General features: G+C 40.5%; 1 protein-coding gene across 3 annotated transcripts in view; it reads left to right on the top strand.

Annotated features, from left to right (window-relative positions):
- The window catches only part of POT1 (protection of telomeres 1), a 119,233-nt gene that overhangs the window by 73,548 nt on the left and 28,719 nt on the right, over nt 1-16,966 (top strand). For all 3 annotated transcript variants that reach the window (XM_078376742.1, XM_020797242.3, XM_078376743.1), the window contains 2 exons: nt 7,228-7,383; nt 15,338-15,501. In XM_078376742.1, the coding sequence (XP_078232868.1) occupies nt 7,228-7,383; nt 15,338-15,501 (320 nt within the window). The remainder of the gene's footprint in view (nt 1-7,227; nt 7,384-15,337; nt 15,502-16,966) is intronic.

Below are 16,966 nucleotides of genomic sequence, written 5' to 3' on the forward strand. Positions count from 1 at the left end.
CAAGTTACAACTTACTACTGATTTCAACTCCTGTGTTGTTGATAGAGAAAATGTTTAAAACGCTTGGGGTTTTGTTTTTGTTTTTTATTACTTTGTGCCCCAGGCATTTTCAATTCTAATATACAAATGATTATCTAAAGGTCTATGTAGTAACAGGCAGAAGAACAAAGGAGCAGCTGGCAGGTGTTTGCCATCAGTGGAAATTAGATAGATAAATACTCACAAAAGCAAAGAGCAGTCAATAAATAAATCCTAGTACAGTATTATCTCAAAGATGGAGCGGACTTTGGAGTGATTAACATTAGGACCAACATCCTGTAGATCTTTTGCTAAGTGGAAGGTTCTGCCTGCATAGTAATGTGGGATTGCAGCACTTGCAGAAGCTACCATGCTGGATGGGATTTCTCATTTAGTGGAAGCTTGGTATAATATGTGCCTTACATTGTTCCTCCCCACCCCCAAGAAACAGAAAGGAAAATGTAATGGGATTAAAAGTATTTTTTAAGGCTCAAGCTAGTCATGTCACAGTGTTAGATAGTGCTATCATGCTTTATTTGAACTGGTAAATTGAAATACTGTGCTGCTCAGGTAGAAGATAACCTTTTCCTTTTGAAATGCAACGTACAGCAAACTAGCCTTATCAGTAAGAAGATGATAATTTTAAAAAAAAATCACGTTACTTAAATAGAAAACCCTGCACATTCTAGTTACTATGTTAGATTCATTTTCAAGGTGAGATCCAAATGACTCTCAACCTGAGAATTTGCTACCATTTCTGGACTAGGTATTATCTTTGACCTCTCCTTACCCTTCCTAAAAAAACAACTAGGAGGAAGAACATCTTTGCCATCTGTCCCAAGGAATGTAGAGTGTGTGACTGCTGTGTGGTCATCTGCCACCACCTGCTTTTTCCGTGGGACACTCCTGTCAGTGGAACCACCACCTCAGGATGTTGCAGAACCAGGATATTGCTGCTGTTGTGAGTCAGCCGCTCTGCATCCAGGAACTGCCCTTTGCTCCCCTCCCAGGAACTGATTTTGGAGACAGGAATATACACTGAGCTTTGGGGGGGGGGGGGGCTCCAGCAGGCCGGCCACCAAAGGAGTGTCATCCCTTGGGAGAGCGCCAGTGGGTCATCAAAAGAATAAAAGCTACTCCTCCTGCTGTGAAAGTAGGCAAGAAAGGTAATGCCAGATCAGTTGCAGGGAAATCATTAGTCATTAATTTGATTCAGGATGGTGCTGACTTGGTTTGTATCAAGTCAAGCTGGGAGAAGGAGGAAGTCCATCGAGACTCAGTTCTGTCCACCAGGGCACTCTGTGGTAAAGCAGGCTGTGTCTGGAGGGCAGGGAGCTACAGTCTATAACTCAGTCACACTAAGCAGATGTTCTGTCCAGCAGGTGGCCAATGTTGAATGTGTTGCTACAGCCAGGTGATGGGGACATTCTTGGGATTATGTTGGTATTGCATCCACTGCCCAACAATCTCCCTCACTGAGCTAACTGGGGTGATCCTGCATATGGCATTGGACTGCCTCAGGCTTACTGTTCTGGAGAGCTTCAACATTCATGCTGAGATTCCTCGGTCAGGATTAGCTTAGGGTTTCATGTCTGCCATGAGAACCATGGACTTATCCCAGTTTGTAGATGGCCCCATGTGTGTGACAGGGCATACTTTGGATCTAGTACAGTGGTTCCTCAACTTACGAACTTAATCTGTTCCAGAAGATGGTCATAAATTGAAATGGTCGTAATTTGAAGCTGCATTTCTCTTTGAAATGCACTGAAACCTGATTAATCCATCCCGGCTGTTTTTGGTTGTATCTCGAAGCACTGGTTGCAACTCAAAGCTTTTATTCCCACTAGGGGGAGAATTTTTCTTCTTTTAACCCAGTGGCTCTCAAACTTGGGTCCCCAGATATTCTTGGACTGCAACTCCCAGAAATCCTGGCCTGCACAGCAAATTGTGAGAGCTTCTGGGAGTTGCAGTCCAAGAACATCTGAGCACCCCAGTTTGAGAACTATTGTTTTAAACTAAGATGACTTAGGTTAAAAAAAGGGCAGGAAAGAAGGGAGGGAGGGAAGGAACAGTGGAGAAAAGAGGAAAGAAAGAAGGTCATCACTGGGATACACAGACCCCTCAGACAAAGGTTTGTGCTGTTAAGCACAAAAAGAGAGAAGAGAGAGAGAAGACAATGGGGGGGGGGGGAATTGAGTCTAAACCATATTTTACACCATGCTAGCAACCAGAGCCCTTCAGAGAAAGGTTTCTGATTTTAAAAGAAAAGACTTTGGGTTCACATTTTAAACCCACACATTTTAAAACAAAAGAGAGGTCACAGTACACAAACCTTAGGAGACAAAGAATGCAAAAATCAATCAATCAATCAATCAATCAATCAATCAATCAGTCAATCAATCAATCCAGCAACCATTATTCCAGCAAACAGATCTCTCAGGCTAATTTTACATTTTAAAATTACAGTTTAATTTTCACATTTAATTTTAATTTAATATTACAGTCTAATTTTCATATTTTAAACCCACACTGCAAGACCCATCAGATTACGGAAACATAACCTCCCCACCTAGCCCAAACCCACGCTGCAAAAACCCTGTACAGTACATACAGTACTCACCCAGAACGGGCAGTTTCTCTGTTTTAAAAAAGAAAGTCAAAAAATCCAAAAAGCAAAAATTACTTTAAAAAGCCAAAAAAAACCCCACCAAAACAGTACAGTACCAGGCAGTCCGAAGTCTCTCTCCGTACCCATACTCTCTAACCGCTGGGGCAGACGAGGTACAGAGAAGCAGCCTCTTTGCTGACCAACAGTTAACTGAAAGCAGTTCAAATTTCCCTCCTTCCCCGTGGTTTTTGTTGTTGTTGTTGTTGTTGTTGTTGTAAGTCGAAGCTCCGGTCACAAGTTGAAGCAAAATTTTGCAACCGGAGCTGTTTGTAACTCGAAATGGTCATAATTCAGGACATTCGTAAGTCGAGGCACCATTGTATTTTTATCTGGTAGAAATAGTGATCTGAAGGTGGAGGGATTTCACGTGATGCTATTGTCATGGACAGATCACCATTGCTTAATTTTAGACTGGCAGCTGGTGTGAACTTCTGTAGGGGTGGTGGACCAATTAAGATAGTGCAGCCCAGGTACCTGATGGATCTTAATGGTTTCCTTAATGCACTTAAGAACCTTTCTGCCTCATTTGTCACTTTTATTTCTGAGGCTCTGGTTGATTGGTGGAATATGAAAATAGCTAGGGCAATTAACATTATTGGTCATAGGTCTCCCCACCTATAGAGCGGGGTCAGCTCCCTGGTTCAACAGAGAGCTGAGAGCATTGAAGCAGAAGCAGCAGACACTGGAACTTCATTGGAGGACAACGGGATGAATCAGATCTTGAGCTTGCTACAGTCTATCTGAAAAGGTACATAGCAGAAACAAAGGCTCATCAGAAGGCTTATACAGTATCTATGTTATTACAGCATCTGTGCATAGCAGACCAGAGATGCTTTTCCATACTGTATAAGGCCTCCTTCACCAAGGCACTGCAGAGGGAGTTCCATAGCTATCAGTTGCTTTCTGTGACCAGTTTGCTTTGTGTCTTGCAGACAAAGTTTGTCAGATTTGCCTTGATTCGGATTCTGATATTAGTGCATTTCCTGTTGATGTAACTTCGACAACTGTATGTCTGTTTAGCCAGGATTCTTTTCAGCTTGTAGATCTCAAGAATGTGGACAGAGTACTTGGAATGGTGCAGGCTACCACCTGCTCACTCAACCCTTGCCCCTCCTGGCTAATTAAATCGGTCAAGGTGAATCTATGGTTAAGGGAGGAAAGGAATTCTTCGTTGAAGGAAGTTTATGTCCCTGTTGTAAAGTAACTTACAAGTTTTGATTACCTATAGACCAGAGTCAAATTTACCATTTTTGTCTGAGATAATGACCCTGCAACTCCAGGCACTCTTTGATGATGCTGATTATCTGGACCCATTTCAGTTGGGCTTTTGACTGGGATATGAGATGGAGATTCCTATGGTTGCCTTGGTAAGATGATCTACATCACGGATGGATAAGGGGACTGCAAGCTTAATAGTTCTCCTGGACCTTTCAGCCACATTTAGTACCATTGACCATGGAATCTTATTGTAGTGGTTCCCAACCTAGGTGTTCATGGACTACAGCTCCCCAAAAAACTGGTCAACACAGCGGTGAAGGCTTGTAGGAGCTGCAGTCCAAAAATACCTAGGTTATTCAAGGCTGGAAATCACTATTTTATTGCTTGACTAGGTTGGGTGTTGGGGCACAGTATTACAATTGTTCTGATCCATCCTGTCACGCCTTACACAAAAGATGGTGTTGCCCTTCCGTGTTCTCAAGGTTCCATTTTGTTTAAAATCTATATGAAGCTGTTAGGATAAGTCATTTGGAATTTAGGAGTGAGGTGCCACCAAAATGCTGATGATACTCAGCTCTACTGCTCCTTGTCTCCCAACATTAACAGAGTTATTAGGACACTTGAATCTTGCCTTAGCTTGATAACGGGCTGGATGAGGGTGAACAAGCTGAAACTAAATCCTGACAAGATGGAAGTCCTGATCAGTAGAAAGTCAGATTTGGGAATTGGAATTCAACCAGATTCAGGAACTAGGATTCAACCTGGGATTCAATTCTTGACTTGTCATTGTGGGAAAAAGTAAACTTGCTAGTAGCCATGAGAAACTAGTCTTGCAGAAAATTTAAGACCCACCAATTTTAATAGTATGTAATAAAAACTAGTTAGTCTTAGACTAATAGTATCTAATAAAAATGAGTGATGCGGCCACCCAGTGTCCTTTGTTTATTTTCCCTAAACACAAGTCCACCCTCTGGATGCGTTTCCTCACTTCACACTGCCACCATGTATTATTCCTGCAATACCAAATAGATAGATCTTAGACACATGTTGCCAATACAACAGATTTATTTATATTATAGTTGTTATGCAAATCACAGGAGTAAATCACAGATGTTTAGGCTTATTCATTAAATTAGATTTGCTTTAACATTGGTTTGTATGTGTATTTATTCACTGTTATAATATTCTTTGACTATCTATATATTCTCTATACTTTTAAACTCTTTCCTATTCTCTCTAGCATTCTCTCTTAACTTTCTCAATTCAATCCCCTAACTCTCCTGAATTCCCTATGTTTTTGTGTGTTTAGTCGTTTAGTCGTGTCCGACTCTTCGTGACCTCATGGACCAGAGCACGCCAGGCCCTCCTGTCTTCTACTGCCTCCCGGAGTTGTGTCAGGTTCATGTTGGTTGCTTCGCAGACACTGTCCAGCCATCTCATCCTCGGTCGTCCCCTTCTCCTCTTGCCATCACACTTTCCCAGCATCAGGGTCTTTTCCAGGGAGTCTTTTCTTCTCATTAGATGGCCAAAGTACTGGAGCCTCAGCTTCAGGATCTGTCCTTCCAGTGAGCACTCAGGGTTGATTTCCTTTAGAACTGATAGGTTTGTTCTCCTTGCAGTCCAGGGGATTCTCAAGAGCCTCCTCCAGCACCACAATTCAAAGGCATCAATTCTTCGGCGGTCTGCTTTCTTTATGGTCCAGCTCTCACTTCCATACATCACGACAGGGAAAACCATAGCTTTGACTATTCGGACTTTTGTTGGCAAGGTGATGTCTCTGCTTTTCAAGATGCTGTCCAGATTTGTCATCGCTTTCCTCCCAAGAAGAAGGCGCCTTTTAATTTCAGGGCTGCTGTCTCCATCTGCAGTGATCATGGAGCCCAGGAAGATAAAATTTGACACTGCCTCCATATCTTCCCCTTCTATTTCCCAGGAGGTGATGGGACCAGTGGCCATGATCTTAGTTCCCTATATCCAACCTCTTTTCTCCAACTCACCTCTCTAGCTGTCTAACTAACTCTCTAACTGTTCTTTTTGTTCTGCCCCTCCTGTCCTCTCATAGGCTCCTGCCCTTGAGCTCACCATGATGGGCAGGCGTGACATGGGGGTTCCACCATAATGAGTTTATCTTGAAAGTGCTACAAGACTTCTAGTTTTTCTTGCCCTGTCATTGGGTTCCTGCAGATGGATATCATAGATTGTAGCAGCAGAATTGGAATAATATCAGTCCCTTCATTGTCTCTTTAAATGTTCTATGAACATTTTATTGGTGTCTTGACTGCCTGATATGTTTGAAAAAATCATGACCTTTAAAAAAATATCTCAACTTTTTCTTTCTAGTAGAGCAACCAGCTAATTCTTTATATTCATGGTCCAATATAACCAAGTCCATGATCCTTTGGGCCAGCCTCATACCAGCATTTTGGGACTTATGTTTGGGTAGAGCAAGAGTGAGCAGGGTCTGTGGCCCTAGAGGCATCTTTTCTAGTACATTTAAGAACTGCCACAGCCCTTCTGTTATAACCCTAATTTTTGGGGGGAGGGGACTTCAAGGTTTTTTAAAAACAGGTTGATTTTTTTTAAAAAGCAGGCAACACAATTGCTCTAGAGAGAGATGGGGGCACTTTTGAGAGAAACAGGAGGGGTTCTGGGAGCGGATCCAGACCTGTACGATTTCCACCTCAGAGATTAACAAACATGAGCAGTCATTCATTTCAAACACTATGCCAAGATTTTTTTTTTCACTCAATAATGTAGTAGGCAGTTAAGGAGATCAAGAAAAACCAGCACAAACACAGTGTGATCTGGAGAATAAATAAAACATACTCTTCACACTCCCCATGATACTAGGAATGACATATCAAAAGCAATTTGTGTTGGCCTACAAGTATTAGGATTGTTCCTAAGCTTATGAACTGAAATAGATCCATGAGACAGCAGTCTCAGAAATCTTATTAACTGAAGAAAAGTACCGTATATGATAATTCTTTGAAGAAAAGTTTATGATGAAAAAGGATACCCACATAAATATTAACAGTCTTCTATAGCTAGGATAGGAAAATATTGTTAAAGGGTATTTAAGAAAAAACTATAAAAGGCTATTTGGACAAATTCTTGATTCAAAATTACATTGCCAGGGTAGTGTGTGTGTGTTTAATCTTTTTATTCTAAGTACATTACTTGGCAGTAAGCACTGACCAGAAGTCTAAGCTTCAGTTCTTAGAAGCAGCTAGAATATAAACTGGCATACTTTGATTTGAAATATTACATTTGTAACATCTTTGTATTTCTCATTTGAAAAATAAAATTTTCTTTCATTGTAGGTATGGGATGGAACAAAATGTCCTTTCCCGTCCTGGAAGGTGCTTGTTAAGGACGATGATCTTGAAGGAGACAGAATTCTGATTAATCAGCTAAAAAATCTGACCGTGGACATTATCATCTACGATAATCATGTACAGTTGGCAAAATCCCTAAAGGTAATGGAACTCCCTAGCAATTCTATTTTGGCTTTTGGCTAGGTATCATATTTGTAATCTGATAGAAAGCTAGCAGCCCATACAGTATTTGCATTTATTTGAATTGTGCACTTTCCTATGATTATTCTGTTTAAAACTATCCATAAGTGAGCCTCCCGGGGAAACAAAACGAAAAGGACTAATTGCTTTAAATTACTGTAAAGTAAGCAGCAAATATGATGGTGTCATTCAGTTGTGAACATATGCAAAATAGATTATGTAATTTGTGTCTTTAAATTCTTGCCTGCAAATGAGCAAAAATGGAGTTTAATTTGTGGTCCTTATTACAAACAGTCTTGGTATGTTTGGCAAAAAGGGTATTGCCTGTGTAACCTCTTACTAACTTCTACTTCACTGTTTGGTTTTGATGAAACGTTTGGTTTTGATGAAATAGCACCATATTGGTTTTAGGTAAGAAATTCCATAATGCACAAAATTGGTCAACTAGCTCCTAAATGAGTGTGCTTCTAGAATTTTAAAACTGAAAGTTCTCTATAAAAACACAGTTCATAGATACGTACCAGCAGGTTGAAGGAGGTACAGGTACTGATCTTTCAGTCTCACTAATACAGAATGAAGAAAAAAAAAACGGTCCTCACCAGGTTTATATTTTGCCAGTACAGTGGTGCCTCGCTTAACGAGGATAATCTGTTCGAGCGAAATCACTGTAGAGCGAAATCCTCGTTAAGCGAAATAAAAATCCCATTGAAACGCACTGAAAACCCGTTCAATGCGTTCCAATGGGCTGAAAAACTCACTGTCCAGCGAAGATCCTTCATAGGGGCGGCCATATTCAGTGCTTGTACAGCGAGGAATCCGTCCAAAAACACAGCGGGGAGCCATTTTACATAGCGGGCGGCCATTTTGAAGCAGCCAATCAGCTGTTTTAAAAGTGTCGTAATGTGAAGAATCGGTTCCCAAAGCAGGGAACCAATCGTCGCAAAGTGGATTTTGCCTATTAAAACATCGCTTTACGGTCGCAAAAGCGATCGCAAAACAGTCATTGTATAGCGGTTTCATCATTTAACGAGGAAATTGTTAAGTGAGGCACCACTGTAGATCAAATTGTGTTAGATGAGAAATTGGCAGGCACCAGAGGTCTGAGGGTCATACACATATGGGAGAGGTGGGGCAGGGATGCTAAGGGGGACAAGGGCCAGGACATGGCAATTGACTCCCATGCTCTCTAGAGAAGATAGAGGCTGTTTGAACAAAACAAAAAAACCCTCGCCACTTTTTAATGGAGGGTTGGGGGCTGCATTTGAGCTTCTGGGTACCACATGGGTTCCACAATCTGCATGTACCCCTCCTTTGCACTAAATGGTATGGATAACCAGATTTGTACTGAAGCCATCCACGTTTTGCTAATACTGTATCACAATATGGCTTTCACACACATCATCATCAGTAACTCTTGTAAACATTTTTAGATTCTCAGTCTTGATGCCACGGGGTCAATTCACCATAGCTAACCTCAAGCCAACAAAAACTGCTCAAATATACAGCCTTTTGGAACAAATCCACTGCTTTTGTCTGGAGGGTTCATCAGGAAGAGCTTGGGATACTGGCCATAACAGCCAGAGGATTCTGGGCACTATAGACCAAAAAAGTAATTTTTCCAAGCTCTATTTATATAAAACCCCTTAAAAATGCCTGAGCAGACCATGCATCTGACCTAACAATGAGGAAAGCCTGTAGACAGAAACTATACTGTCTAAAGGCTTTCCTCATTAAGAGGTCAGATGTGTGGTCTGTTTTGGAATTCTTTAGAAAATTCAGTTACACATTATATGGGCCATGTAAGAGTTGTCTTAAGAATTCTTTCTTAACTCCTAACCAAGACAGAGAATATTAGAAGAAATGGGAGTGATGTACTACACAGTGAAAGAGATTTCACTAGATGTCTTTCCCACATCTTCCTTCAGTTCTGTGCTTAGCCATTCATTCCCCTAGGAGCTGGGAAGCAGAATTTTTCTGTATGAAATAAATCTAATTGATAGTCCCAACTTGCATATCTCGTTTAGGATTGACAACTGAATTTAACCCTCTGCATGTAAAGACTGTATATTTTTCCACCCCTTTGATTTAGGCAGATGGGATATGGTTTTCACATGATAGGGTCATATTTTTAGCTACATTTTCTCATTTCTTTTGTAATTCATTGCCTTCTATAGTTAGTTAATGATATATTTTAATAAATTCCTGGACTGTACAATTTACATTCTGTTGTTTTTCCTTGAATGTTGAGCTGGGTTGCTAGGTTGATTTTGGCCATTAGGTATTTAGACACATGTAAGCAGTATTTTTCACATCAACCACCTGCTTTTGAAGTTTTTTCAGGATTATGTTGCCATGTAAATTGTTAAATCAAATGGTAGGTTGCTCTTTTCAACAGCATAATGTTCCCTCTTTCAGTAACAGCTGGAGTTTGGGAATGGTGGTCTAATGTGCAAATTTTCTTTGCATTATCTATATGTAAAGTCAGTAGTAAAGTCTACATGAAAAACTAAATGTTTAATGTTACTGCTAAAATTATATATAATTGAAAATATGGCAGTGAGTTTGAAAGCATGAGATAGGAAGGAAATATAGAAAAACCTAGTGGTAGTAGTACATTATGTTTCCTTTTTAAAATAACAGCACAGTATGAAATTATATTGCAGTCCTGCTGTCAAGAGCAATGTGTCTAAAATACTGCGCTGTTTCCTTTGAATGTTTTCTCTTGAATGTAACGCAAACTTTAATTTCACTGAATTACATTCTACTTGAATAGTAAATTATGGTGCTGCCTGTTATTTGCTATTGATAAAGATAAGCTTTATAGTCTGCTGTGTTCTGTTGATGATTGCACCTCACATTGTACTGTATGTTTTTCAGCTCAATGTTGAGTTCCAAATAATGCAGGCATAATGGCCCCTAAATATATTGTTTCAGCAGAATATTTTTTATTGTATTTCTGGTTGACTCCTCCTCATGAGCTTAGTTTGTATATTCAATCCAAAGTTTGTCCAGACTAGAATAGTTGCATTTAAATGGGCCAGGCTCATGTTAGTATTGGCTAATAAGTTCCATTCACTTCAGTGGATCAGCTGTACTTGGGACTACCATTGCATTTAGCTTTCCGATATATATGACAGATGTGCAGATGTGTACTTTTAAACTACAACTCCTGGAATTCCCCAGCAAGCATGGCCAGTGCCATACTGCCTAGGAAAATCTTACAACCATAGTCTTAAAACACGTCAGCACACCCTTCGTATAACCTTTTCCTTGTGCAGGCAGAAACTAAGACATAGGTAGTGACATCTTTTCTGATGCTATCTGGAATAACTGCTTCCACATTAAACACCTGGGACAAAGAAGCTTTTTCGCCTGTCTTCTTATGTGGTTTTTAATATGGAAAAGTGTATGATAGAAGACCATATAGGGCCACTAAGGATTTTTTTAGGGGGCTTGACAAGATCTGTGCCTCTGTGAAGGTCAAGATGATTTACTTCTTGCTGTTGTTGCTTAGTCGTTTAGTTGTGTCCGACTCTTCGTGACCCCATGGACCAGAGCACGCTAGGCCCTCCTGTCTTCCACTGCCTCCCGGAGTTGGGTCAAATACATGTTGGTAGCTTCGATGACACTGTCCAACCATCTCGTCCTCTGTTGTCCCCTTCTCCTCTTGCCTTCTCATTATCCCAAAATCAGGGTCTTTTCCAGGGAGTCTTCTCATGAGATGGCCAAAGTATTGCAGTCTCAGCTTCAGGATCTGTCCTTCCAGTGAGCATTCAGGATTGATTTCCTTCAGAATGGATAGGTTTGATCTTCTTGCAGTCCAGGGGACTCTCAAGAATCTCCTCCAACACCACAATTCAAAAGCATCAATTCTTCGGCGGTCAGCCTTCTTTATGGTCCAGCTCTCACTTCCATACATTGCTGCTGGAAAAACCATATCTTTGACTATGCAGACCTTTGTGGGCAAGGTGATGTCTCTGCTTTTTAAGATGTTGTCTAGGTTTTCATCGCTTTCCTCCCAAGAAACAGGCATCTTTTAATTTTGTGGCTGCTGTCACCATCTATAGTGATCATGGAGCCCAAGAAAGTAAAATCTGTCACTCCCTCCATATCTTCCCCTTCTATTTGCCAGGAGGTGATCGGACCAGTGGCCATGATCTTAGGGGTTTTTTTTATGTTGAGCTTCAGACCATTTTTTTCACTCTCCTCTTTCACCCTCATTACTAGGTTCTTTAAATCCTCCTCACTTTCTGCCATCAGAGTGGTATCATCTGCATATCGGAGGTTGTTGATATTTCTTCCGGCAATCTTAATTCCGGCTTGGGATTCATCCAGTCCAGCCTTTCGCCTGATGTATTCTGCATATAAGTTGAATAAGCAGGGGGACAATATTCAGCCTTGTCGTACTCCTTTCCCAATTTTTAACCAATCAGTTGTTCCATATCCAGTTCTAACTGTTGCTTCCTGTGCCACATATAGATTTCTCAGGAGATAGATAAGGTGGTCAGACACTCCCGTTTCTTTAAGGACTTGCCATAGTTTGCTGTGGTCCACACAGTCAAAGGCGTTTGCATAGTCAATGAAGCAGAAGTAGATGTTTTTCTGGAACTCTCTGGCTTTCTCCATAATCCAGAGCATGTTAGCAACATGCATGTTAGCAACTTCTTGCTACAATAGTGTTAAAAGGACTTGAGCTATGTGGGCATAATGGCAAGTGTTAATGATAATATATGAGCCAGCGGCTAGAATTCTGTTGTTCGACAGTCTTGAGGCTTGTGCACGAAAGTATCCAGCACCTCCTTGCACAAGCAAACCCCATTTGTTCCAATGAAATGATCTCCACTTCCAGAGTCATTTCAGAAGGATTCTGGGTCATTTTACAAGCCAGACATACATCTGTAGCAGTGTGAAGTAGTATTGTCCCTGTTATATTCCTTTCCCCATGGTTGGTATTTTGCTTCTCAGTACAAGAATCCCACAATATGTTGCACGGTGTACATGCTGCATCGGTCTCTGCAGCTGAGGCAAATCGAAACAACAACAAATTAAGTAGCTGAAGACACCTGTTGTTCCACATTCTCCAGGTTTATGCAAAGTATCCAGTATCCCATTTATTCCAGTGGGATAATCTCCATTTCTGCGGCCAAACAACTTGGGTCTTACCTCATAAACACTTTTTCTTTCATTATTTGAAAATTTAAAAGTGCAAGGAATCTGTCTCCTAGTCCATGGAGCATGCAGCTTGTTTGACTGTTTGATTTGGTCTAAGAAGAGGTTGGAGGAAGCCATTTTATGTAGGTAGACTTTAGCTGCAACCTTTTCTGTGGTATTTCTGCACTAGTGCAAGGTGGCATCAACAGTAGGGGCAGTTCATTCTTGAAGCCGGGCCTTATATCATCCCAAAATTTTAGGATGAGGTTTTCCCCTCCTTGTGTTAACCAAGGTCTATGATAAGCAGTGAATTGCATTGCAGGGATCTTGCTCTCTCACTCTCTTCTCAGCACAATAACTTGCATTTGATTATAACAGTAAACTACACTGCATGATTGTAGCACACAGCTCTGTCCTCTCTCCAGTATGAGGATAGACTGGAGGGACTATATTCCAGGCTCTTATGCTACCTCTACTTCAGTCCAACCTACAGTGGGAGCCCAATAATCTGTAACTAATAGCAGTATTTAATTGCAAGAGTATCATCCTTCCTCTAAACACAGCTCCTTCCAACCTGCTGTCTTTTAGTTTGGGCTTTTTGTTTTGGGGAAGATGGGTGAGCAGCCTTAATCTTTGTCCATTTGGGCATGCCATAATGATAGGATTGCCCTTTAAAATGTGTTACTAGTTCTCTATATTGCCTCTATTTATTGGAACTGGTAAATCTTATAGAATCCTGAGAGGAATGAACCTCAAAACAGGCTAGCTAGGCCTCAGGATGTTTACTGGCCACTAAGTGTGGGCTGGCTGGGCTGGGTTTAGAGAAGCAAACAAGAGGAAAATACGGAAGACAGTCTCTTGACTGAAGGCATGACTGATGGAAACAGTGAACAGGGAAGCCTCCACACTACCATTTTGTTGCATATCTGTTTAATAGCAGCAGCATGTTCTTCTGCCTAGATTTGTACAGCTGCTGTATCTGTAGTTGCCTGCAACTGGTTATTTTCTTTGTGTTTGTAATTCTTCGGCCCAAATGAAACTTTTATGGATTTTAGAACATTAAAGGTCTTTAAATTTTTGTGTCATTTCATGATTTAGCATTTGCTTTTCACAAGATAGAAAGGTAATCAAGTACAAATGCTGCCCTCCAATGGAAAATATTGAGATTGCAGTTTGTTATGTGGCTGCAGTCAATACTAGCCTTTTTTGTAAAATGGGAAGATGATAGTGCTAAGATTACATAATGCAATTTACTATTTCTTTAAATTTAATTTGGTGATTTCGTACCATTATGATTTACATGAATCATATGCCTTTGCCTTTGTAATGCAAAGAAATCCAGAGAGGAGAATAATTTAACTGTTAAAGTACCGTAGAATCATGGAGTTGGAAGGGACCTATAAGGCCATCGAGCCCAACATCCTGCTCATTGCGGGAATCGAAATCGAAGCAGATCTAACAGCTGGTTGTCCAGTTGTTTAAAGATATCATATCCAAAGTCTTTAACAATGTGCATGATGCCTAATCTCTGACAGAAGAACAGCCAGAAGAATTATAATCTCACCGTGTCATTTGTATTTACTTATTCAATTTCATATTTGTTTACATTTTATTTCACCTGCATTTATTTAAGGCACTCTTATCCTGTTGTTTTTTTTTTTTTTGTCTAGTTTCCTCAACCAGTTCTGTGAGATGAAGCAACAGTACTATAGTTGGTTGTTGTGGGTTTTTCGGACTCTTTGGCCGTGTTCTGAACATGCTGCTGCTAATAAACCTTCAGAACACGGCCAAAGGCCCCAAAAAACCCACAACAACCATTAGATCCCAGCCGTGAAAGCCTTCTCGAAGTACTGTAGTTCCTTAAGATACATTATTTCAACAATAAATACCACTTGATTAAAAACTATTTGGCATCCCCCAGCAAAGACAGGTTGAACAGCCCAGTAAACTTATCTTTTCAAAGCAGGCATAATTGTACAAGATTATGTTTAATTTAACCATACCTCTTTTGTTTGATCCTTTCTTATGTTGGATTAAGACATTTTCCAGATGTTAGTATTTTGAAATTATCCTTAAAATACAGGAGACCTAGTTTTTGTATGGTATGTGTAGATTTCTAAAGTGTAGCATCTGTGGTGCATTAACACCATCTAATGGCTGTTTGAAGAAGCAGAAGTAGGTTTTAAAGAGCTTCTTGATAGCTTCTTGATCTGTTGCTCATGGGGAGTAAGTTTTTAGTGCCTGTCACATCAAATGGTGTATAATAAAGCATCCGATCTTCTTTAGAATAATTTGATGCAAAAAACTTCCAAAGGATATCAAATAGCATTTGTACTCTCTTCCAGTGACAGAAGGAAGGCATATAATAATACCTTTTAAGGAGAGTTTTGTGTTAAAATAAAATGTTTTTTTTAGAAGTGACAGTTATTACATTAGCTTTATGCAGTCCTAAGGGCTTAAGATAGTAATGTTGGAAATTCTGTTGGTAATACTTTCTTTTACTAATTTTTCTTGCTCTTTACAAATAAACAGGGTTTTTGTGCCAACAGTGATACGAATACATTATATACCAGCATACTTAAGGCAGGACCGGTTGTGAAGGAAAGTGGAGAGACTGCTTGATGCCTGTAATTCAAGTCTTTTATTTCTGAAGTATGATTTGGACACACTCTGACATCTTAACTTCCCATTTGTTTTTAATGGATACAAAATTTTGTATAGCTTTGCCTTCTACAACATTGTGGTTTTTTTTTCTTTTTTTAAGGTTGGAAGCTTTATTAGGTTGTACAGTCTGCATGCGAAAATGAAAAGCCCCGAAGGCAAGCCTGACATTACATATATTCAGTTTCATCTCCATGGGGGCACCATGTATGGCCGTGGGATCACCATTCTGCCAGAAACGCAAACAGATGCAATGCAACTAAAGGCGTGAGTAGATAACATTGAGAATAGCAGTGACCTGGAGAATGAGTTTGGATTGAAAGCACCATTTGGTTCATGGTGCCATGTCTGTCTAGTTTTTCCTCCTCAGTTTTTGGGCTGGGAACAGTTTAAGACCCATCACTTTGTCATCTTAGCTCAACGCCCAAATTCCTGAATTCCCAAGTTCATGTCCTCATGGGTCAGTCGGGAGGGGGACAGGGACGGGGGGGGGGTCTAGCTGGTGCAACATAGTGGCTAGTCTGTGAAGGTTGGTTTGTATTATCTCTGCCCTGTCTAAGGCAATTTGCTCTTTCATCTGGTATATCTACCTTACACCTCTAGCTTTACATAGGTATAAAAATTAGAAGAAATGAATTTATTTAATATGCTTGTAACATAGGTTGTATGGGACGTGGTGGCGCTGTGGGCTAAACCGCAGAAGCCTGTGCTGCAGGGTCAGAAGACCAAGCAGTCGTAAGATCGAATCCATGCGACGGAGTGAGCCCCCGTCGCTTGTCCCAGCTCCTGCCAACCTAGCGGTTCGAAAGCATGCAAATGCGAGTAGTTAAATAGGGACCACCTCGGTGGGAAGGTAACAGCGTTCCGTGTCTAAGTTGCACTGGCCATGTGACCATGGAAGATTGTCTTCAGACAAAACGCTGGCTCTATGGCTTGGAAACGGGGATGAGCACCGCCCCCTAGAGTCGGACACGACTGGACAAAAATTGTTAAGGGGAACCTTTACCTTTACCTTTAACATAGGTTGTATACCTGATAATAATATGCTAAATAGTAACTTCATGTTCAACCCTGTATTCAAAAGAGTCATTGCTTAAGTAATTAAATATTGAATGGGAATTGCTATTGAGAGGTGCGATTACCAGCAAAAATGTAAGTTTTCAAGGTGGTGGTGTCTTCAGGAGGATAGTGTTTATAATGTTTGTTTGTTATGCTTAAAATTATGCAATCTCCTAACAATCTACTCTGTGTGTGTGTGTGTGTGTGAGAGAGAGAGAGAGAGAGAAATAAAATTTGAAAACATTTTTAAAATAATAGCTAATTAAATAATTTCAGCCATCGGGGGGACATTGAAAAGAATTACTAGGCCATTCTTTTATGAACCAAAAGGTTTTCAGCAGGCATTAGAAACTGAACGCTGTTTCTCCCTCTGTAACCTCCCAGAGAAGAGCATTCTAAAGGATTAGTATATGTTTCAGTTATGAAGCCCAAACAATACAAGACAGTGTCCTCCATAAGCATTTCAGCAGCTAGAACCCCAGCCAGCAGGAGTATCATCAAAAACTATAATGCGGAACCACTTTAGATATAAGCTATGAAGAATACTGGCTTTAGAAAAAAAATGTTTTTTTCAACATTAAGGCCAGTGTCCTCTTTGGTTTTACATCTTGTACACAGTCCATTGCTTGAGCAGTTTTACTTTCATGAAACTTCTGCACCAGGAAGCCTTTGC

The sequence above is a fragment of the Pogona vitticeps genome, chromosome 5 (genome assembly GCF_051106095.1).
Source record: "Pogona vitticeps strain Pit_001003342236 chromosome 5, PviZW2.1, whole genome shotgun sequence".
Taxonomy (NCBI): domain Eukaryota; kingdom Metazoa; phylum Chordata; class Lepidosauria; order Squamata; family Agamidae; genus Pogona; species Pogona vitticeps.